This window comes from Sus scrofa, chromosome 4, assembly GCF_054392235.1.
Source record: "Sus scrofa isolate SSC_HxYL_T2T_F1_AM1 chromosome 4, Sscrofa_HxYL_maternal_Yorkshire_Landrace_v2.0, whole genome shotgun sequence".
Lineage (NCBI taxonomy): Eukaryota > Metazoa > Chordata > Mammalia > Artiodactyla > Suidae > Sus > Sus scrofa.
This window is the reverse complement of record NC_139386.1, coordinates 42,214,854-42,238,189: the sequence shown is the minus strand read 5'-3', so window position 1 is coordinate 42,238,189 and position 23,336 is coordinate 42,214,854. Positions and strand designations below refer to the sequence as shown.

Sequence of the window (23,336 nt, the reverse complement as noted above, 5' to 3'; positions counted from 1 at the left end):
GGAAAGGAATCCAACTAGGAACTACAGGTTGCAGGTTCAATCCCTGGCCTCACTCAGTGGGTTAAGGATCCGGCGTTGCCGTGAGCTGTGGTGTAGATGCGATCTCGGATCTGGAGTTGCTATGGCTGCGGCATAAGCTGGTGGCTACAGCTCCGATTAGACCCCCAGCTTGGGAACCTCCATATGCCCAGGGTGCAGCCCTAAAAAGACCAAAAAAAAAAGAAAAAGAAAAAAACCAGTTAAAAACAATTCTCATTAATTCATAAAATTATAAAGTGGAAGTCAATAATATAGACAGCAGGAAGAAAAACTACTATAAACTGTCAGTCAAAATCACAGTAGCCTAAAGCCACTAAAACTGTAGTAGCCTGAGATGCCGGCAAAAGTTCTCCTAACAAGAGAATATAGTAATTCAACCAATCACAAAACTACAATATTCAAGAATGAATGGGTGTATAATATAACCGGAAGGAAAATGAACACACTAGACATAAGCAACCCCAAAGAATACAGTAGCACATAAAGCAAATATCCAAAGACACAATCTCATAAAATGAAAAAAGCTCTTCAGAGAAAGCTGGGAAGTACAAACTCAAAGAAAGTTATGTAGCAACAAATCATTTTATTGTTGGTTCACTGGTCAAATTTATCTCCCTAAACAAGAATAAGAGTAATGATTCACAGCAAGGTAGTCAGGAATCGTTCTCGTGAAGCCCGGAAGGATAGAACACCTCCACCCCGATTTAGACCTGTGGGTGCTGCCCCACGACCTCCACCAAAGCCCATGTAAAGAACTGAGTTCTTAGAGACTGAAGGAATTCTATCCTTTAAAAAGACAATAAAATGGAGACTATACTTAAAAAAAAAAAAAAAAAAAAGAGTAATGAGATAGGTGAGATCTCTTTGTTAACAGCCAAGACTTACATCAAAAAAAGCTTTTTAAAAAAACATATACACACAAAGAATTTATAAAATAACTATAAATACCTGATCACAGAGAGACTGCAAAATGGATGTGATATATTCAACACACTGTTGGCGAACAACACTGTCTCCAGGAGACCGCACCAAAGCCAACAGGTCCTGGAATATCTCTGCATATCTTTCATCACCTTTAATAGTTCCATTAATTAGATGCAAAATAGCTAATTTACAAGCTTTGTGTGAAGCCAGAGCATCAAGAAGAGCAAGCAACCTGGTGGTTTGGCTAGTATACTGTTTCTCTTTATCTTCTGAAGTGCTGAAATAAAATCAACACATTTAGTAAACAATATTCTTGATTTTAAGGCATTATTTCATAATTTGTTTTTCAATACATATCAGCTTATACAAATCTTGTATAAAACATTTCGTTCTTTGCATATGACAATTTCTCTGGAATTTTACAATTACTATAAAATTTTGTAAATTCAGATTTTCGGTAACATATTTTCTTAAATCAGAGTACTTCATAGTCCACCTTTCAAACAGCCAAAATCTTGAAACACTTCAAGGTATCTTGCACATAAAATAATGAAATAAACTTTCTATTTAAAATTTATCTATACATATTCATATACACACGTGTGTCTGTGTGGGCATATATGTATACGTGTATATTTATATGTACACATATTATCTGAGCATTTTAAACCCTGGTTTCCAAATTCTAAGTTTAAAAAAATGTATGTGTCAAAAATAACTTGAAGAAAAAAATTTTAATGCAAAATGAAAATACCTTTGCAAGTCTTCTACAATCAAATCCAACACAGTTCTCATAATCAGAAGTGCAGTTGGTGAGGCAAGGTCACACAATTGAACACAAATACGCCGTAACATATGTTGAATGGGCTGGCAGGTTGTGCCAGAGAAAGAGCGAACTATTTCTTGGAGCAACTTTGCTTGAACATGAAGGTGCATGCTCCACAATTTTCTGGTGTTGAGTGCCACTGATATATCATGTGGCTCAATAACCTGTTAAAAAAGTATAATGTGTGTGTACGTAGATTTTTTAAATATTTATTTACAGTCACAAAAACTGTTCGGGAAGAACTGTTATGAAAAGAACATCTTTACTGCATGCTTAAAACATTTAATTTTCTGTTACACAATTAAACATTTGCATGAATTCAGTGCATCTAAAAAATTATTGTTCTCAGGTTAGCAGTCAGTAGAGCAGAGTCCGTTGGTGAAGTAACCTAGTTAATGGCAAAGTCTAACACATGATAAGGAGGGAAGGATTTTTAAATAACAAAAGTACAAGTATACATAACAGCATAATAAAATTCACATTAACAAAAATTTATTTAAAATGTTACTCCCATATTTCCTTAATGACCAACTTGCTTCAGTTTTATCTCACCCTCATCCAATTATTTTATGTCTTTCTTAGGGGAAGGAGATGAGGGTTGTTTTTGTTTGTTTTTTAACAAAATCACTGGCTTTTTAAAAAGAGTTATTTACTGCAGTCACTTATAAGATGCATGTTATATGGAAGTGATACCTGAGTTGTTTGCATGGGCAATGGTAGAGGCAGCAGCTCTGAAAGGAGTATGAGTCCAGAAAAAAATCCTTCAGGAACCTTCAAGATGGAAGAAAGCACTTCTTTTAACATTAAAGACCAAGTATTGTTGGCCAGAGTCTCTTCTGAGATTGTGAGCTTTTCATTAACTCCTTGAGTAAAAGTCAGTAAGATATCAATGATATCATTCTGAATTTTCTGTTCATCACTATCCAAACGACCTGAGAGAGGGATAGAGCACAGGAGCATGTGTAAAGTCACAAGTGCTGAAGGAACACGCATGTCCTTAAACTCAAAGGATCCACCTCTCAGGAGTTCCGTTAACATAGTTTTAAGAAGAGTGAGTGTGCAGCGAGCCATTGAAATAGTAGTAACTCTGTGAAGGGTAGTCCCCATGTTGACATGGAGCCTCCAAGGCTGAGTCAGAATACTGTTCAATTTTTGCAGCACCCGAATAAAGGTGTCCATTCCTTCAGCAGAAAAAAGCTGAATAACAGCAAGATTCCATTTCAGGTCTTTCTGTTGACCTTTATATAAATAAGGGAGAAAAAAAATTTAATTACTTACATGTTAATAATCACTGGTTAAGATTTTTGAATGTTTTATTTAATAAATGATATTAATACTATGTTTAAAAATTAGCAGTTTTAAAGTATAGTAGCCACATTACCTTCAACAGGGGGTGGTGGGCATGCCACATTACAGAGAACACGTAAGGCAGTGGTAAGGCCAACTCCTTCTGGGGTCATCAAGTTATCAATATTCTTTAAAAATAAAAATGAACAGGAAATTTAACTTCTTGGTACCTAACAGACCCAGAGAAGGCAATTATTTAAAAATATGAATTTTAGGAGTTCTCATTGTGGCTCAGTGGGTTAAGAACCCAACTGGTATCCATGAGGATGTGGGTTTGATCCCTGGCCTTGCTCAGTGGCTTAAAGGATCTGTGGTGTTGATGTGAGCTGCAGTGTAGGTTGGAGAGGCAGCTCGGATCTGGCGTTGCTGTGACTGTGGCTGTGGCCAGTAGCTGCAGCTCGGATTCAACCCTTAGCCCAGGAACTTCCTATGTGGCACAGGTGTGGCCATTAAAAAAAAAAAAAAGAATTTCAAGTACTCACATCATGTTAAACTTCTTAAATAAATTTAAAACATGAAGAAGGCTAATAAGCTTTATAAAGGTTATCTGATCTTTGGCATATATGTACCATATATGATATTATGTATATAAAATGAATAACTACAAAGGTGAGTTTATTAAAAAGTATTGACTAAAACAAAGTTGCATACAGGTATCTATGAAACTTTGTGTGTTAAGAATTTAAAATAGCTTCTTTTTAGATACCCTTTCTACACATCCTCTTTCCCAAAAATGAAGCAATGACTTGATTTTACAAAGCCTTGTGAGTACTAAATTTCTTTCAAAACTGAGGAAGCATCAGGGAATGTTTTAACTCTATATAACGTAATTTCGAAAAATGCAGATACCAAAGGAATCTAGTTATGATGGCCATTTTGGGCATGGCTAAAGGAAAAAGAAGTATAGTTGCCTATATCCTCAGAACCTGCCCATGCTATGTCTCCAAGTAACAAATACTTATGCTTAAGTTCCTTTATTTTTGTGGTTTCCATGGAGTAGCATATAGATGGTTACAAAAATTTAGAAATAGCATTTTAAAATGTTACTGTTTCAACATGATGGAAGATAGTACGAGAAAAAAATATATATATGACTGATACACACTTTGTTGTACAGCTGAAAGTGGCACAACATTGTAAATAACTATAATTAAAAAATAATAATAAAAAAGAAATGAAGGGGAAAAAAGTTACTATTTCAGGGAGGCCCCTGGTGGCCTAGCTGGTTAAGGATCCAGCATTGTCACTGCTGTGGCAAGGGTTCTATCCCTGGCCTAGGAACTTCTACATGCCAAGGGTGTGGCAAAAGGACAAAAACAAAAGTTCCTATTTCAGCTTCTCAAACTCAAAGGAGAAATCTAAAAATAAGAAAATTATTTCCTTCATACGCTTCCCACCTTTGGTTATCTCTTCTTCTAATTTCTTCTTGCTGCCTTTCAATAATTCCACAAATTATGTAAGGCAGCATGGAGCCACAGAGAGAATTTCAGTCTTAGATCAACTTGTTTTTAGTACATCTTAGAATGTAAGTCACTTGTAATAACCATAATTAATTAGACAAGGATTTATATAAAAATTGAGGAGTTCCCATCGTGGCGCAGTGGTTAATGAATCCGACTAGGAACCATGAGGTTGCGGGTTCGGTCCCTGCCCTTGCTCAGTGGGTTAACGATCCGGCGTTGCCATGAGCTGTGGTGTAGGTTGCAGACACGGCTCGGATCCCGAGTTGCTGTGGCTCTGGCATAGGCTGGCAGCTACAGCTCCGATTAGACCCCTAGCCTGGGAACCTCCATATGCCGCGGGAGCAGCCCAAGAAATAGCAAAAAGACAAAACCAAAAAAAAAAAAAAACAAAAAAAAAATTGAAACTCTTAATTACAGCATGTAATTCAAATTTCTAGAACTGAATTTTTTAATTGGTTAGAACTTTTATCTAAGCCATCTAATATTTATTGTATATTTTATATATTCTCACCATGCACAAATACCCTAAATACCTGTTCATCTAAACGTACTTCTGCTAAATAAAAGACTGAATATAAGGAAAAGCTCTAGATATCATTTGAGGCATAAAGAACAGAAGAATATGATGGCACTATAGGAGGCAAAAGTACTCAGGGGAGATGGAGGAAAAAGAGATGGGCAGACAAGTTAAGAAAAGAGAAATCTGAAGCAGATAAATCCAAACAGCCCTTTTGTTGGTGGGTAAAAATAGCAACAGATTAGATAATACACATTCCTCCAATCACATACACTATAGCTCCAAGACCAAAATGGTTTAAACACACACACAGACGCACACATATATACAATACATAAAGCTCATCTGTTAAAGGAAAAAGCAGATAATTCAAGGTCCATTCTGCCCCTCATTTAAAACTTTTTATGTATCTATAAGCACCTTTAGAGGCCCTTCTTCCTATGATACACATTGGATCAAATAAGGAGCAAAGAAAACATTAAACTTCTAAAGCTAATGATTCAATGACTTCAATGAACTTTTTCATTATGAATTATAAGTGAATTTCTGAACTGCAATATTATAAACTTTATGATTTTCAACTTCTATAAATTATCTCAATTGCAGATTTGACCATCCCAAATTAACAAACAGAAACAGCCCCCACTGCAATTATCAGGAATTGACTATCAAACTTGATCTAAAAATTTCAAGGGAAATTATTTTTCACCAAGATTAAAACAATTATGTTACATTATCATAACATTTAGCTTTAAAACACTTCCACAAATGTATCAAAACAGTAGATAATATTATTTCTATTTGAGAGGGAAAAAAATAGGAATCTGGTAGTAGAAAGCAGTACGATTATGTGCATCTGTGCTCATGTATATATACAATTACACACCCATCTATATCCAGTACCAATCTGTACCCACCAGACTATTAAATCAACCAAATGCACTTAAATGCATTACCTATTTTTTTTTTTTTTTTTTTTTGGCTGCACCATCGGCATTGGAAATTCTGGGACCAAGGATCAAACCCATGCCACAGCCACAACTCAAGCCACAGCAGTGACAACCCCGGATCCTTAACGTGCTAAGCCACCAAGGGAACTCCTTAACTGCATTTTCTATACAGGTGACTTAATACAATATTACTATGTACTACCACACAGTTCTACAAAAATCAAGGCACTTTTAAGTTTTACTTACCTGTTTAACATATTCAATTAGGTTTGGGATGCAGTTAATTTCAAATCTAAGGTTTTTCAGAGGTTCAAGCCACTTGCCAAGTTCTTAAAAACAAAAAGAATAAGTTCACAATATAATATTTTAAAATAAAAGCCTTTATAACAAAGGAAGCAAAGGCATTTTCCAGAGAAAAACATTATCAGATCAATATTCATTTCAATAATCTAAATTTTAGACATGGATGAACTTATGCCTCATTCTTTTTTTTTTTTTTTTTTAATTTTATTGGCCACACCCACAGCACATGGATGTTCCCAGGCCAGGGACTGAATCCAAACCACACCTGCAACATTTGCTGCAGTTGCGGCAACAATGGATCCTTTAACCCAATACACCAGGCTGGGAATTGAACCTGCACCTCAGCAGTGACGTGAGCTGCTTCATTCAGATTCTTAACCCACTCTGTCACTGCAGAACTTCACGTTTCATTCTTCAAACAGGTTTAAAAATGAAATATAAAACATCCTACTATACTGGTTTAGAAATAAGAGGTGACCACTCTTGGTTATTTGGTTTCTGAAAACATGATTAAAGAAGACGATCTAGGAGTTCCCGTCGTGGCGCAGTGGTTAACGAATCCGACTAGGAACCATAAGGTTGCGGGTTCGGTCCCTGCCCTTGCTCAGTGGGTTAACGATCCGGCGTTGCCGTGAGCTGTGGTGTAGGTTGCAGACGCGGCTCGGATCCCATGTTGCTGTGGCTCTGGCGTAGGCCGGTGGCTACAGCTCCAATTCAACCCCTAGCCTGGGAACCTCCATATGCCGCGGGAGCGGCCCAAGAAATAGCAACAACAACAACAACAAAAGACAAAAAAGAAAAAAAAAAAAAAAAGACGATCTAATTAAATTGAATTTTTTTAAGCAATCAGCTTAAAACATTAAAAATTTTTGTAAACTTGATTGCTCATAAACTAATAACATAGTGTTTATTCACCTAATGCTGCTATTGATTCCCACACACCCCCAAAAGCATACACAAAATGTATTAATTTCTAACAGGATCAAACTCATGAAGAAATATATGTTGGGTGCCTTTTCCCTTAACATGAATTTTAAATTCTGTCAATTTCCTAGTTTGCCTTTGTAAAATTAATCACTATCGACCCCAAAATAATAGCAAACTTTGTTTATAAAACAAACACATGAAATATATACCACTTACTGCGCTAAATTCAAAACTCTCCTAGAAGCTATGCCATAAAACCTATACTCTATGACCGTAAATATTTTTAAAGTTTTTTGGGGGGGTTTTTAGCGCCGCACCTGCAGCATATGGAAGTTCCCAAGCTAGGTTAGCTGTCGAATTGGAACTGCAGCTGCCAGCCAACACCACAGCCACAGGAACTGGGGATCCAAGACATATCTGCAACCTACACCACAGCTCACGACAACACTGGACCTTAACCTCCTGAGCTAGACCAGGAACTGAAACCCTCATCCTTATGGATACTAATCAGGTTCTTTACTGCTGAGTTCTTTAGGAACTCCTAAAAAAGTATTCTAATGTACTTAATACATGATATAACAGTTCTAGATACTTTACAGGAATGACTGAAGGAAACTGAAAATAGTAGCCATCTCTCCTTGGTTCTACATTACTCCATGAGGATTACAACTGTTTACATCTGAGCATTTTTTTCATATATATATATATATATATATATATATATATATATATATTTTTTTTTTTTTTGTCTTTTTCTAGGGCCGCACCCACGGCATATGGAGGTTCCCAGGCTAGGGGTCCAATCGGAGCTGAAGCTGACAGCCTACACCAGAGCCACAACAATGCCAGATTCAAGCCGCGTCTGCTCACGGCAACACCAGACCCTTAACTCACTGAGCAAGGCCAGGGATCGAACCCACGGCCTCATGGTACCTAGTCAGATTCGTTAACCACTGAGCCACAACAGGAACTCCTTTCCTATATATTTTTAAATCAACTCATATACATATAGTATATGGCTCAAATGAAAGATATAAGGAATAATAAAATAAAATATGAGTGTACCCATCACCTAGAATATGTAGTAAAGCGGTAATAATACCTTTGAAAATGCTGCATACCCTTCTTTTATAAAGACATATTTCAGGGGAAGTATTTTCAATTTGCTAAGTTGAGTTTACTATCTAACTTCTACTGGTGGCATCATACATAAAATCTAGCATTAAAAAGAAAAGAAGTCATATACTAGTTATAACATTTGCTCAATGTTATCAAATATTCTGCTTGGCAGAAGTCAGAAAGCCAGTGATGAAAATAAAATAACAAAAAATTGTAATTAAATACCTTAAACTTTTCAAGATTGCCTACATAATAAGGCCAACCATAAACTTCATTCAACATAACATTTAGAAAATAATGTTCATACTTACCATTCTTCACTTTTGAGAATAGCACATGTATTAAACACATGGATTTTTAAGATGTACTTATTTAGAACAGTGTTGTACTGAGAAATATATATATAGAACACACACACACATGCAAATTATACACAAAACTGAACTTCTGAGTTCATCCTTACTTCTACTTTGAACTTCAACCACCCATAAATTTCCATGACTTTCCAGAATAAATAACTTGAAACAATTTCCTTAAAAATCTTTTTAAAAACACCATATAGGAGTTGCCTGGTGACTTAGTGGTTGAGAATCCCGTTTTGTTACTGCTGTGGCTCAGGTCACTGCTGTGGTGTGGGTTTGATCCCTGGCCCAGGAATTTCTACGTGCCACAGGCTCAGCCCCTCCAAAAAAACCAAACAAACAAACAACAAAAAAACACCATATAAAATACCTCTATAAATAGTATTTTGTTTTCAGGAAGCCAAAAACAGAGTATTATAGGTATATCATCAAAACATGATAAAGTACTAACTACAGATATTCAAAGGCTTTTTTTCTTTCGTTTATCATAAAAGCTTAAAATAACTTCAAGTACCATACCTTGCAATTTAGCATTATTTTCATCTGCTTTACAAAGCTTCAAGAGAGATGCTGCATGCTGTTCTAGCATTTGGACATCACTGGAAGACTGAACCACCACCAAAATAAGTATGCATGCATAATTATAAGCTACTGACTTCTTAGACTTGGAATCACTGAAACAAAATAAGGTTTTTAAATTTGGGGTACGAAAATAATTTCTTAGGAACAATTTTAAACACTTTTTCCTATTTGGTTTTAAAAAGACCAAGGAATTTTACAATGAAACATGACTAACTTCCTAAAAACAGGAAATCGCATTTTAAAATTCCACCTCCAATTCACCTGAAACCACTATTTTTAAGTGTATAATAACAAAGCACATGCATCACAATGGAAAGTGAAATTCTGTTAAGAAATAAGATTAGAAGAACAATGAAATATTAACAACTGTACTTCATTAGCAATGAAAGATTAGGAAGCACAGTTCACTGATCTTTAAAATGTTTGTTCACTCTGGATAAATGGGAACAAGTGTGATGAATCAACCTGCCACCATCATTACTCAGACTTACACTATAGAACTGTTAAGATACAGCTAGGCACTGAAGCCACTGTTGTTTGCCTTTTATAGGCCCCCTCAAAAAGACCTGTCACTCAAGGAGAGATGTCAAGACCCTGATGTGAAGGATGCCACTGCTTTGTATGGCATGAACCAGGAAGAGCATGCTTCTCTTCTCATACACTAAAAACCTCTGCCCTACAGGGCAAAGTCTTGAAAACTACTCATCTCAATCTCTCTCATCCAGTCAAAACACTTCTGAAATCAGAGAACCATGAATAGTTTAGAAGGTGAGGGCAAAAAACAGCAAGATAGTCCTCCTTACTCTTAAGGTCCGTGCATATTCCCATGCCTTAGGATTCACCTCCACACCAATATGCAGGAGTACTACAGTTAGAATCTTTGTCAACACCATGGGGAAGCTGGAAGAAGCTGCTATTTCATTTCTCTACACCCACATCTTATATTTTAAGGTTCCTGTCATTCTAACCCTTAATTAACACGTTATATGTAAAAAAATTATAGTTTTTATTTTCAAAACAACACATTCTTTCAAGACACTAGCCCATTCGTGATGTAGTTTTCCAATAAAATTGAAAATTTAAGGAGTTAAGGATAAAATTACCCTAAGGCTTCTTTGGAATAGTACTCCATTAGAGTTATAAGACTTTGCAGGTTTTTCTCAAGACTGAAAACATGACCGACAGCTGATCTTCCCACAGGATTAAAAGTAATCAAGTAAAGATTGTGAAGAGTTCCCAAGAGATCTGAATGGTCAGTTTCTTCACTGGCTGTGCAACGCTGAAAATGGCTGAACAGTTCTGTAATACACTGCAATGTCTGTGTTGAGTCCTGTAGCCACAAAGCAAATGCATCATCAATAACACCATCAGATTGGAGACCTTCCTCTTCATCTTGATCATAAAGGTGACAGAGAGCTCGGATCAACAAATTTGTTGCTTCATATTCTGACATAAAAAAAAGAAGACCCTTTTGAGACTGTGCAAGAAACTTCAAAACATCTTTTGTGGCTTGCAGCACACCAGGGTGAGCACTTGTTACTGGAATTGACAGAAGCAAGGTAACCAGCTCCAAGAAGTGATGACTATGAAGATACCTGTAGAAGAAGTAAGATATATGTTAAGTCAGTGCAAAACATTCTTCATTTAGGCAGGAAGAGAGGTAAAAATTTTTACAGCCATAATTCTTATCCTCAACAATTTACTGCTTTAACAAAAAACATAATGTAAGTAGCAAATCTCTCTCCACTGGGCCAAACAAAAGTAAAAGTTCTGTAAGGCTTTTTCCTAGCATTCAAAAGATGTTCAATAAGTAACTAACTGTGGAAAAGTTTTCTCTTTCCAGAGTCCACCTTGACTTTAAATCCCAGGCTTTCATTCCTGGCCACTTATCAAATACTCCTTTTTAACCACAGACCTATTCAACTCATGGCATATCCATATATTTGAATTCGTATATCTAGGAAGAATATAGTACATCTACTATAAAACACGTGTAGTATATTCAGATTTACTATAGGCCATGTATCTCAATTAGTACCTCTAGGGGGAAAAAAGTCAAATTATCAACTTTTAGTATTTAATACCACCATACTTCTATCAAATCCAAGAGCCATTTTTTAATATATGTGGTTTTAGTAGAAAAAAAAAAAAAAAGTCAAAATTTACCTAACATGCCTAAACAGACAAAACTGCTACTGATTTGGAGTATTTTCATTGTCCTAATAATATTTTGTGTTCCATCTATTCATCCCTCCCTCCCTCCCCAGCCCTGGCAATCACTGATCTTTTTACTGCCTCCAGAGTTTTGCCTTTTTCAGAGTATCATATAGTTGCAGTCACACAGCATAAAACTGCCCCTTCAATCATATTTCTGCTTAAACTCAGGCTTCTACATCATGATAATAAACACCCCCAGTAACTAACTTATCACAAAGGCAAACATTATTACGCCCTAACAGTACTCTTAGCCACCTAATGGAGTATTCAGAAAACAGTTAACATGGCAGGCCTCAGAATGCTTATTCTTTCTTAGAAAGGCTTGCTTGCAAGGCTGGCCCTTGGCTGGCCTCTGGGAACTTGGATTAGGGGAAGGTTCCCAACCACCAACGGATAAGAATACTCAATGCATCCAAACTGTTTATGAAAACAATATGCTTTACACCAAACACCTCCTTTCCTTCTGGATTTCTGGTACATGCTAGGTACTAGGATTTCTGGTACCCCAATTATAAGCTTGGATGCTGAGAAGCTAATGAGCTTCCTCAGAAAGCAACATGTCACACGTGTTGTCACAAATTGTTGCTAGGCGACTTATGTGGTTTCTGTGTGCCTAAACTAGGAAAGGACTCTGCATTTCCCCAGGCTTCTTCTCATGTACCTCTTCCCTTTGCTGATCATGTTTAGTATCCTTTTGATGTAATAAATCATAGTCGTGAGTACAGCATCGAGTCCTACGAGTCTGCCTAGCAAATCTAGGGTGTTATCTTGGAGATGCCAACATGGAACACTAGAGCAATGCCGCCACTTCAAACTAATCTTTTCAAAATGTTTTCTTCTTTCAAAATTCACTCTCCTTCCTAATATACCAGTTTCTGTCCATAAAAATCACAGTTCCAATAGCCACCCTAGCTAGAAACCTCAAAGTATCTTTAGGTCCTTCCTATATCTTACTAAACTCAGTTGCAAAGTCCTAGTAATGCTCTCGCAAAAACTCTCAATATTAGCACAATATCTGTCTGTCTTCCCATTCTCTGAAAAGTGCCACATTATTAGGCCAAGTACTTAGCACAACACCTAATACCTAGAATATTCAGACACGCTCATCTACCTAATAACTCCCATTTCTCTTCTATCACAATATATCTTGTAATTATAATATAATCTTAGAACACTGCTTTGATATCAGATTTGCTACTCCAAAATATCCAAGAACTTACAACATTCTAAAAACAAAATCAAAATTCCTTAGCACAGCAATTAAAGCCCTTTATTTCCTAAAGCCTAATATCAAATGTACCTCCTCCAACTACAAGGGGAAAAAACAATATTTAGTAGGGCATTAATTACTAGTTTTCCGTCAATGACTAAAACTTTGAGAGCATCATCTCTTTCCCTACATTCAGTCATCCTCAGTGCATGACTTCACTTCCTACTTATTAAAGATATGATGAATTCTCGCTGTGGCTCAGAGGGTTAAGGACCCAACATTGACTCTGTGAGGATGCAGGTTTGATTGCTGGCCTCACTCAGCGGGTTAAAATTCTGGCGCTGCTGCAAGCTTCGGCGTAGGTCGAAGATGCGGCTCAGATCCTCTGTTGCTGTGGCAGAGGCCTCAGCTGTGCAGCTCTGATTCACCCTCTAGCCTGGGAACTTCCATATACTGCAGGTGCAGCCCTAAAAAGGAGGGGGGGAAAAAAAAGCGTTGTCTCCTCTACTGTCTCCACATTCCAAAGATATCTATATTTGCACACTCATAAGTACCCTATTCAAAGACAAACCCTACACTTGTACTTTTGATCTCATCCCCTACCAGACCTTGCTCTAGCAATTATCCTCTTAACAGTCTTGTAAAAACTCAAACTAAGACTAAGATCTGATAGTTTCAGCTAAAAACAGGAATGGATAGATAAAGATTTTAGAATGGCAAGTACTCATTTCCTGTTAATACATTATGCTCCAAAGCAAGGCAAAAAAATAACCACAGAAATAAGGAATAAAATCAAAATGTAATTTTTTACATTACCTAAAAAATTACTTACTGGCAAAACACCAAAAAAGAAATTCTCAAAAATTACAACAAAATTTAAAAAATCTACTGTGGGTACTTAATAACGGTAAAATTGTACCAAGAGGTAACTAAAAAGTTAGATGGCAAAAACAAGTGGTAACTGAACCTTTAATATATCTTTAACCAGGACTGTAAAATTAATTTAGTAAACTAACAGTTTAATTTACAATGCATTAGAGTGATAAGGTAAAGAGGTTTACACAGAAAAGTTCTCTCCTTTTCATGCCATCCTCTTTGTACTACCTTCCGAGAAGCCTCTCGGGCAGTTTCTTATTTATTCTTGCTCAGACATGTTTATATAAGCACCGTTGTTGATTACTATCTTTTTCACAGTTTTATATTTGCATACATATATAACATACTGATCATATATTTTTAAAATCTTATTGGAGTATAGTTGACTTACAATGTTGTACTATTTTCAGGTGTACAGCAAAGTGAATCAGTTATACATATATATATATGTGCGTATATATATGTGTGTGTATGTATATATATATATGTGCATATATATATATGTGTGTATGTGTGTGTATATATATATATCCTTTTTTTTCCCCATACAGGTTATTACAAACTACTGAGATTTCCCATGATATACAGTAGGTTCTTGTGATTATTATTATCTTTAAGTTGCTATTACTACTTTAAGTATTAATAAAACTTATTTTGAAATATCAAGTATCCTTATGCATTACCTAATTAAAAACAACCACATAAAACTGCCACTAATAAATGTAATATTATTTCCCAAAGCCAAAAATGTCTTACCTAAAGAGAACAGGGTATGGATCGTCTCTCTCTGGTGGTCCAGTAATACGTGCCATGGTCGGGAAAGACTTAACAGGAGGCTGGATCATTGTATGAGGTGCAGTTTCCATTAAATGAAAAACTTCCTCTAGGAGGCTAATAAGCTTTTCTATTTCCCCTTCACTTATATTTGAGGATTCCAAAAGATCCATATCCATTGAAGCGTCTACCTCATTTTCATAGTCTGGGTTTGTTCTCTCAAGTCCAGTATCTGTATCATGATCGGGTTCACTGTGGTTAGGAACAGAAGAAGTCTTCTCTGCTAAATGATCACCAAGTTTTTTAATCTCTGACAAAATTTCATAGAAATGACATTTCTGAAGAATAGCTGAACCAGCAGTGACAACCCTCACAGTCTGATCTAAAAGTATGAGCTCCACAAGTTTTTGATAGCCACTTTTTTCACTCTGCTTACTTCTTAAAAAAGCTTCCATTCCTTCTGTCATACTAATGACGCTGTCCAGAGCTTTAAATGCATTTAACTTAAGGGAAGATGAGACATGATCAGCAAACAGGAGCTCAAATAATCCATTGATCACTCCTGCTTGTAGCAGTCCCATGACTCCTTGAGCCCCACATTCCGCTAGTGAGGACACTAACTTGGTCCCAGCTTTGAGCTGTCGGACATTTAAGGCAATGGGTTGGCGAAGGGCTACTTGTAAATTTAAAGCTTGCATGGTCCAGTCTACCAACTGATCGAGGGCATCTTGTTTTGTGTTTTTCAACTGCAAATAACTTAATCCTTTTATTATTAAACTTGGAATTTCTTCTAAAGCTGTTACCCATTTTGCACCTCTATCTTCTTGATACAAATCCAACAGTTCAGTTAACTTCACTGAGGCTTCTATTGCCCCTGAATTTTCTTTATCTGGACCTTGATCCTTCAATCTACTGATTTCAATTTCAAAAGTAGTCTTGTATGGACAGCTGAAGTATAAGAGTGGTACAAGCTCCCTGTCATATGGATCATATGTCATAGGAGGAACTGAAGCTAAGTCTTCGGCAGTATATTCAACATCAAAGTTTGGATACTTAAATGTTTCACGTTCCAAGTCAGCAATTCCGTCTTCATCACTGGAAATTTGTTCATAACCATCATCCCCTAAAAATTAGTTTGAATAATGTTTAATTGTTACATCATTGTTGCTCAATGTAAAAAAATCTGGTTAGTCAAAAAAATTGTTTAAATAATATGGCAAAAAATAAGAATTAATGATTTCTCAATAAAATGAACTTCTGTCCCAATATCTTATCAACAATTACTAGCATTTTACAATTTCTAATAATTATGAATTTCTAATAATTACCTTTACAACTAACTCTGCTACAGAACTTTTCCTCACAGCAATAAAATTAGAAATGTTTCAAAAACATCCAAAAATACCTTTCCCAGGAGCGAAGAAATTAAGCTTGCCCTCAAGAGAAAGTTATTTTTCAGATGGGAAAAATTAAATGATGGGCCGAAATTATTAAATTAACTAAGAATATCATAATTACAAAACTAGATCAAATATTTTCAGGAAAAACATTCTAGGTTCTTTTTATAACACGAACTTCATATTCCTTAACTTTTACTTCTCTGCCTTGACTGTCACACAGTTTCACAGTTTTTATTACATTTTAAAGATAATTTGTTCATTTTTTTAACATTTTTTTTCTTTTTTTTTTTTAGTTTCCAGGCCAGAGATCAAACCCAAGCCAGAGCAGTGACAACACCAGATCTCCAACTGCTAGGCCACCAGGGAACTCCAAAAATTTGTTCATTTAGGAGTTCCCACTGTGCCACAGTGAGTTAAGGATCTGGCATTGCCACAAATGTGGCATAGGTTGCAACTGTGGCTTGGATTCAATCGCTGGCCCAGAAACTTCCATATGCAATGGTGAGGCTGAAAAAGAAAGATAAAGAAAGTGCTCAACTTTGCCAAAACAAAATTTTCTTAAGGCATATGAGCTGTCACTCTACATAAATGCTTTAATGTTACATTCTATTTCTCGGACAAATTAAGAACCAATTAGTTTGAATATCTCTTTTTGCTTTCAAATGAAAAATAAAGCCTAATTAAAGGACTGCATCATACTGCCATACATCCCTATGTAATTGAGATTTTTTTCCTTCTGAATTTCTATTTATTTATTTATTTATTTTTTTTTTGCTTTTTAGGACCACACCCGTGGCATATGGAGGTTCCCAGGCTAGAGATCGAATCAGAGCTATAGCCGCCAGCCTATACCACAGCCACAGCAACGCAGGATCTGAGCCACATCTGCAATCTACACCACAGCTCACAGCAGTGCTGGATCCTTAACCCACTGAGCGAGGCCAGGGATTGAACCCACAACCTCATGGTTCCTAGTCGGATTCGTTAACCACTGAGCCATGATGGGAACTCCATGAATTTCTAAAAATAATGTAGCATTTTGCCAAAATACCTAGGTTGCAGACATATTTAGGAATTCCATTCAGCTTAAAAAACCAATCCTTACTCTGAAAAGAGACTACCAAATCCCTAATCACCATGTATTTACTGCATATCCCTGCTTCCCTGGACAAAGCCAATTTTATCAGAGGGCAGCTGATACCACAGCAAGATAAACAGAGTATCTCTCCCAGAAAACTGAAAATGAATCTCAGATATAGCCACGTAGTTTAGGTTGACTGGTTAAGAGAGAAGATCAAAGATAGAGCGTGAACAGAAATATAATAGTTAACAGAATATAAACTAGAAACACAAAGCAAGGATGGAAATCCCAGTTTCAGTCAAGTCTTGAGGACCAGCTACAAACTGATTCTTGGATTTCTTGAAAGCCATTTATCTCTGCTATAAATTCTTTTGCATTGCTCAAAGCTACATCAAGCTAGTTTCTAGCACTTAAAACCAAGACGTCCTAGCTAATTTAACCCACCTTCGCCTTCTTCATCTTCTTCACCTTCCTCCTCTTCATCTTCCTCTTCCTCTTCAGGGATACTATCTACTGTATGGCGATCATCCTCATCCTCATCCTCTTCTTCCTCTACATCCCCATCATCTTCATCATCTTCTACTTCCTCTTGCTGTTCCTCTTCTACTTCTCCTTCATCAGAATATTGACCTTCCTGGGGAACAGAATTCCGATCAGGAGAAATGGGCTCAAAGTAATCTTCTCTATGAGGAGCATCTTCTTCCTTGTCACCAGACACTAAAAAATTGAGATTTAAGGCACAGATTATTTTAATGGCTTAAATAACATGAGGCAGAAGGACTGGTATCACAACTACTTAATGACATCATGGATGACTTAGCTCATAAACACTGTTTTTTAAAAAGTAGTAGAGGAACTCCTGTCATGGCTCAGTGGTTAATGAATCTGACTAGCAGCCATGAGGTCTCAGGTTCAATCCCTGGCCTTGCTCAGTGGGTTAAGGATCCAGCGTTGCCGTGAGCTGTCCTCCAACTGGCCTGGGAATCTCCATATGCTGTGGGTACGGCCCTAAAAGAAAGCAATAAATAAATAAACAGATAGCAGTAGAATTATTTGCTTCGAAAAAATATTAAGAATATACACTGCACAACCTTATACAGTGAGAATTAATAAAGTATGCTATTTTATGTTCTAATTCAATAATCTTCTTTTTAGCTATTAAGTAACTATACAGATTTTTATCTCTTCCAAGTCTTACATTTTATGTACATACTAGTGCTGTTCTGTACATACCGCTATAGCACATTAACATTTTATTTTCAAAGCAATGTTGCTTCAACATTGCCAATTTTTTTTTTTAAACAAGTTCACGTGCCAACAAAAAAAACTGCAAGAAAACACTGCACGGGATGGGGGCAGGACAAATTCATTAAGATTTGATTACCAGCATCTAAATTTTTTTTCTTTAATCAAAAAGTACTATTAACATTAATCTTGGGAGTTCCCGTTGTGGCTCAGTGGTTAACGAATCCGGCTAGGAATCATGAGGTTGCGGGTTCGATCCCTGGCCTCGCTCAGTGGGTTAAGGATCCATTGCTGTGAGCTGTGGTGTAAGTCCAAGACGCGGCTCGGATCCCGCGTTGCTGTGGCTGTGATATAGGCCGGCAGCTGTAGCCCTGGTTCGACCCCTAGCCTGGGAACCTCCATATGCTGCAGGTGTGGCCCTAAAAAGGCAAGAGACGAAAAAAAAAAAAAAAAAAAAAAAAAAAAGGTACCATTAATATTTTTTCTACCTGGCAATGGCAAGGGATCATCTTCATCATCATCAGGTGGAGGGGGTCCTGGTGGAGTTCTCGGTCCCCTTGGCTGTGGTCTTGGAGGGCTTCCATTAAATTGATCTTCCTTCTCCCCATCAGCTAGTTTTATTAGAGACAGAAAAAGAACTTTCAAATTATTAAAGTATAGTGAAAACAAATGCAGGACAAAAAAATGCTATTCATCATTTGAGTTTTCATCTTCAGAATTTATAAACTTCCTTTCTGATGTCTAACAGAAATTTTGTGAATTAATTTGTATGGGGAAAGTGAAAATTTCTGAGTTCCCATATGCCAAAATATAATGTATATAACTTTTGTGCATTATCCCAGAGAAATGGAGACTTATTTTCCTGAAAGAAAGATGTAACAAATGCTCATAATAGCTTTATTTGCAAAAGTCAAAAACTGGACACTATGACTGAACAGTTAAGTAAACTATAATACATCTATACTATGTATTACTACTCAACAACAATAAAGGATGATCTACTAATACAAAAAGTAGATAAACTTCAAAGAAATTATGCTGAATGAAAAATGCCAATCTCAATGTCTTGATTCCAACTTCATGATTCCATTTTTTGGTAATAGTCATGAAATAATTACAGAGACAGAGACTAGATCATTGATTGCCAAAGATTAGAACAGATAGGATGTGTGTGGCTACAAAGAGGTAACACCAGGGAATCTTTTGATGATACAATCAAGAATCTGAACTGCAGAGTTCCCGTCACAGCTCAGTGATAACAAAACCGACTAGTATCCATGAGGATGCAGGTTCAATTTCTGGCCTTGCTTAGTGAGTTAAAAAAAAAACTTAACTTCAGTAATGGTTACACGAAACTAGACATGACATAAAATTACAAAGAGCTCTACACACACAAACACATAAGTACGTGAATAAACGGTGAAATCTGAACAAGCTCTACAGACTGTAACAATGCTAATTTTGTTTTGATTTGTACTAGAGTTGTAAAAGATGTTAACACTGGGGGAACCTGGGGAAGAGCGCACAGGACTTCCCTATACATTTCTTTGCAGTATCCTGTAAATCTACAACTATTTCAAAATAAAAAGTTAAAAACATATACACAAACATATGTACAATATATGAGCTTAAGTGTTCATTTTACATCTCTCTCTGTGTTTGTTTTTTCCGGTCTTTTTAGGGTCTCACCCAAGGCAATCGGAGGTTCCCAGGCTAGGGGTTGAATTGGAGCTACAGCTACTGGCCTACACCACAGCTGCAGCAATTCGGGATCCAAGTTGCACCTGTGACCTACACCACAACTCACAGTAACTCCAGATCCTTAACCCACTGAGCAAGGCCAGGGATTAAACCTGCATCCTCATGGATATTAATCGGGCTGTTACCACTGAGTCACAATGGGAACTGCCATTTTATTTCATTTTCAAACAAGTCAGTAAATTCAACAAAACTTAGAGTAACTATACATAAGTAACATACATGTCAGACAAGGTGATAAGACTAGACACAATAGAAAAGAATAATGAGGAGTTCCCGTCGTGGCACAGTGGTTAACAAATCCGACTAGGAACCATGAGGTTGCGGGTTCGGTCCCTGCCCTTGCTCAGTGGGTCAAGGTTCCGGCGTTGCCGTGAGCTGTGGTGTAGGTCGCAGACGCGGCTCGGATCCTGCGTTGCTGTGGCTCTGGCGTAGGCTGGCAGCTACAGCTCCGATTAGACCCCTAGCCTGGGAACCTCCATATGCCGCGGGAGCGGCCCAAGAAATGGCAAAAAGACAAAAAAAAAAAAAGTGAAAAGAATAATGAGGAGTTCCCGCTGTGGTTAACGAATTCAACTAGGAACCATGAGGTTTCGGGTTTGATCCCTGGCCTTGCTCAGTGGGTTAAGGATCTGACGTTGCCATGAGCTGTGGTGTAGGTTGCAGACTCGGCTTGGATCCCATGTTGCTGTGGCCCTAGCATAGGCCAGCAGCTGCACCTCCTATTAGACCCCTACCCTTGGAACCCCCATATGCCTCGGGAGCGGCTGTAGAAAACACGAAAAGACAAAAAAAAAAAAAAAAAAATGAAATCAGAAATGAAAGTAGAGATATTACAACTGATACCACCAAAAAACAAAGGCTCATAAGAGGCTACTATAAACAATTATACACCAACATATTAGAGGACCTAGAAGAAATGTATACACCCCTAGAAATATACAACCTACTAAGACAGAATCATGATTATAATATCTGAACAGACCAATTACTGTAAGAAGATTGGATCAGTAATCTAAACCCTCCTCAAAACAAAAGTCAGAGGCCATATGGCTTTACTGGTGAATTCTACCAAACATTCAAAGAAGAATTAATACCAATCCTTCTCAATCTTCCATACTCCTCTACAAGTCTAGCATTACCCTAATGTCAAAACCAGACAAAGATGCCTAAAGAGAAGAAAGTTATAAGCCAATATCCCTGATAAATATACACGGAAAAATCCTCAACAAAATATCAGCGAGCCAAATTCTATAATACATTAAAAGGATCACACGTTGTGATTAAGTGGGGTTTATCCCAAGGGATGCAACAGCAGTTCAACACCTGCACATTAGTTAACTCCACAGATGCAGAAAAACCACTGGACAAAATTCAAATCCATTTATGATAAATACTCTCAAAGGAGTGGGTATAGAGGGAATGTACCTCACCATAATAAAAGTTGTATATGACAAGCCCATAGCTAACATCACTCTCAATGATGAAAAGCTAAAAGCTTCTTCTCTAAGATCAAGAACAAGACAAGGATACCTGTTCTTGCTGCTTTTACTCAGTGTAGTGTTGGAAGTCGTAACTAGTGCAATTAGGCAAGAAAAAGAAATAAAAGGCATCCAAATTTAAAAAGACATAAAATTATCACTCTTTGCAGATAACAAGACAGAGGCATACCCTGCTTTTCAAAAGTTTACTTTAACAAAAGACCTATATTAGTACCTGTTTTCACTGTCAAAATAAATCCAGGAGTTCCCATCATGGCTCAGTGGTTAACGAACCCAACTATCATCCAGGAGGACTCGCGTTCGATCCCTGGCCTCACTCAGTGGGTTAAGGATCTGGCGTTGCCGTGAGTTGTGATGTAGGTTGCAGATGCAGCTTGGATCGTGTGTTGCTGTGGCTGTGGCATAGGCCAGCAGCTTCAGCTCCCATTCAATCCCTAGCCTGGGAACCTCCATAAGCTTCTAAAGAGACAAAAAGACAAAAGACACCCTAAAGAGACAAAAAGACAAAAAAAAAAAAAAAAAAAAAATTCCAAAGAGGATTTTCACTTCTTTCTCTTTTAGAAAAAAATGTGAAAAGTGAAAATCAGTGTTAAGCATTTGTTTGGCAGTGAATTATTACGGAGGCAGTATAATCCTAAGGAGCAAGTAGTATTGCCAAGTTCTTTCCCCAGCAGCTACACTCAACATCTCAGCATTAAGCCGCCATAGCTTTGAATTATGTCTGTGAGCATCTGCTTTATCTCAATTTATTTTCTGCATCCATTAGCAAGACACATCCTAAAGTAACTGTTCCTTCATTTTATTCCATTTTGGCTTACAAAAGTTTTCGTAGGAACACTCTACTTTCAGATAACAAGGGAAACTTGTATTACATATAGAAAACACTAAAGACACGATCAAAAAAAAAATCTATTGAACTGATAAACAAATACGGTCAATCTGTAGGATGTAACATCAATATACAAAAATTGGTTGCATTTCTATACACCAATAATGAACTACGAGAAAGAGATTTTTTTTTTTTTATTCCTAAGTTTTTTTTTTGTTTTTTTTTTTTTATTATTTTCCCACTGTACAGCAAGGGGGTCAGGTCATCCTTAGATGTATACATTGCAGTTACAGTTTTTTCCCCCAGAGAAAGAGATTTTAAGAGAACAATCCCTTTTACAATTTAATCAAAAAGAATAACATACCTAAGAATAAATTTAACCAAAGATGTAAAAGATATGTATGCTGAAAACCACAAGACATTAATGAAAAAGAGTGAAGGAGACACAAATAAATGAAAAGATATTCTGCCCATAGACTGGAAGAATTAATAAAGATAAAATGTCCAGAACCTCCCACTGTGGCGCAGCAGATTAAGATGTGGCAGTGTCTCTGTGGCAGCAAGAGTTCAATCCCCAGCCCAGTGCAGTGGGTTAAGGATCTGGCATTTCCACAGCAGTGGCTCAGTCAATCCTTGGCTAGGGATTTCCATATGCCACATGTGTGGCCCTGGGGGGAAAAAAAAAAAAAAAATCTGACTGAAGCAGCTCAAGCCGCTATGGAGGTAGGGGTTCAATCCCTGACCCAGTGCAGTGCGTTAAAGGATCTGGTGTATGTCACAGCTGTGGCTCAGATTCAAACACTGGCCCAGGAACTTCCACGTGCCATGACTGTTGCCATAAAACATTAAAAGATAAAAAAAAATTTTTTTAAGAGAAGAAAACTTGTTTAACTCAAGAGAAAACGAAACAAAACAACCCTATTAAAAAATGGGCAGATCTGAACAGACATTTTTCCAAGAAGACATAGAGATAGCCAACAGGTACATAAAAAAATGCTCTACCTCATCAAAAAAATATTTCTAATGTACAATGGAATGTTATTCAGCAATAAAAAAGGAAATAAGCCTTGCCATTTGCAACAACA

At 37.0% G+C, this 23,336-nt stretch overlaps 1 protein-coding gene across 3 annotated transcripts in view; it reads right to left on the bottom strand.

Annotated features, from left to right (window-relative positions):
- VIRMA (vir like m6A methyltransferase associated) overlaps positions 1–23,336 on the bottom strand; it is a 73,421-nt gene that overhangs the window by 28,879 nt on the left and 21,206 nt on the right. For all 3 annotated transcript variants that reach the window (XM_021089096.2, XM_021089098.2, XM_021089097.2), the window contains 10 exons: positions 18,651–18,773; positions 17,362–17,634; positions 14,419–15,559; positions 10,463–10,954; positions 9,297–9,451; positions 6,313–6,395; positions 3,171–3,264; positions 2,483–3,027; positions 1,718–1,953; positions 988–1,240 (listed from right to left, as the gene is read on the bottom strand). In XM_021089096.2, coding sequence (XP_020944755.1) covers positions 988–1,240; positions 1,718–1,953; positions 2,483–3,027; positions 3,171–3,264; positions 6,313–6,395; positions 9,297–9,451; positions 10,463–10,954; positions 14,419–15,559; positions 17,362–17,634; positions 18,651–18,773 — 3,395 coding nt within the window. The remainder of the gene's footprint in view (positions 1–987; positions 1,241–1,717; positions 1,954–2,482; positions 3,028–3,170; positions 3,265–6,312; positions 6,396–9,296; positions 9,452–10,462; positions 10,955–14,418; positions 15,560–17,361; positions 17,635–18,650; positions 18,774–23,336) is intronic.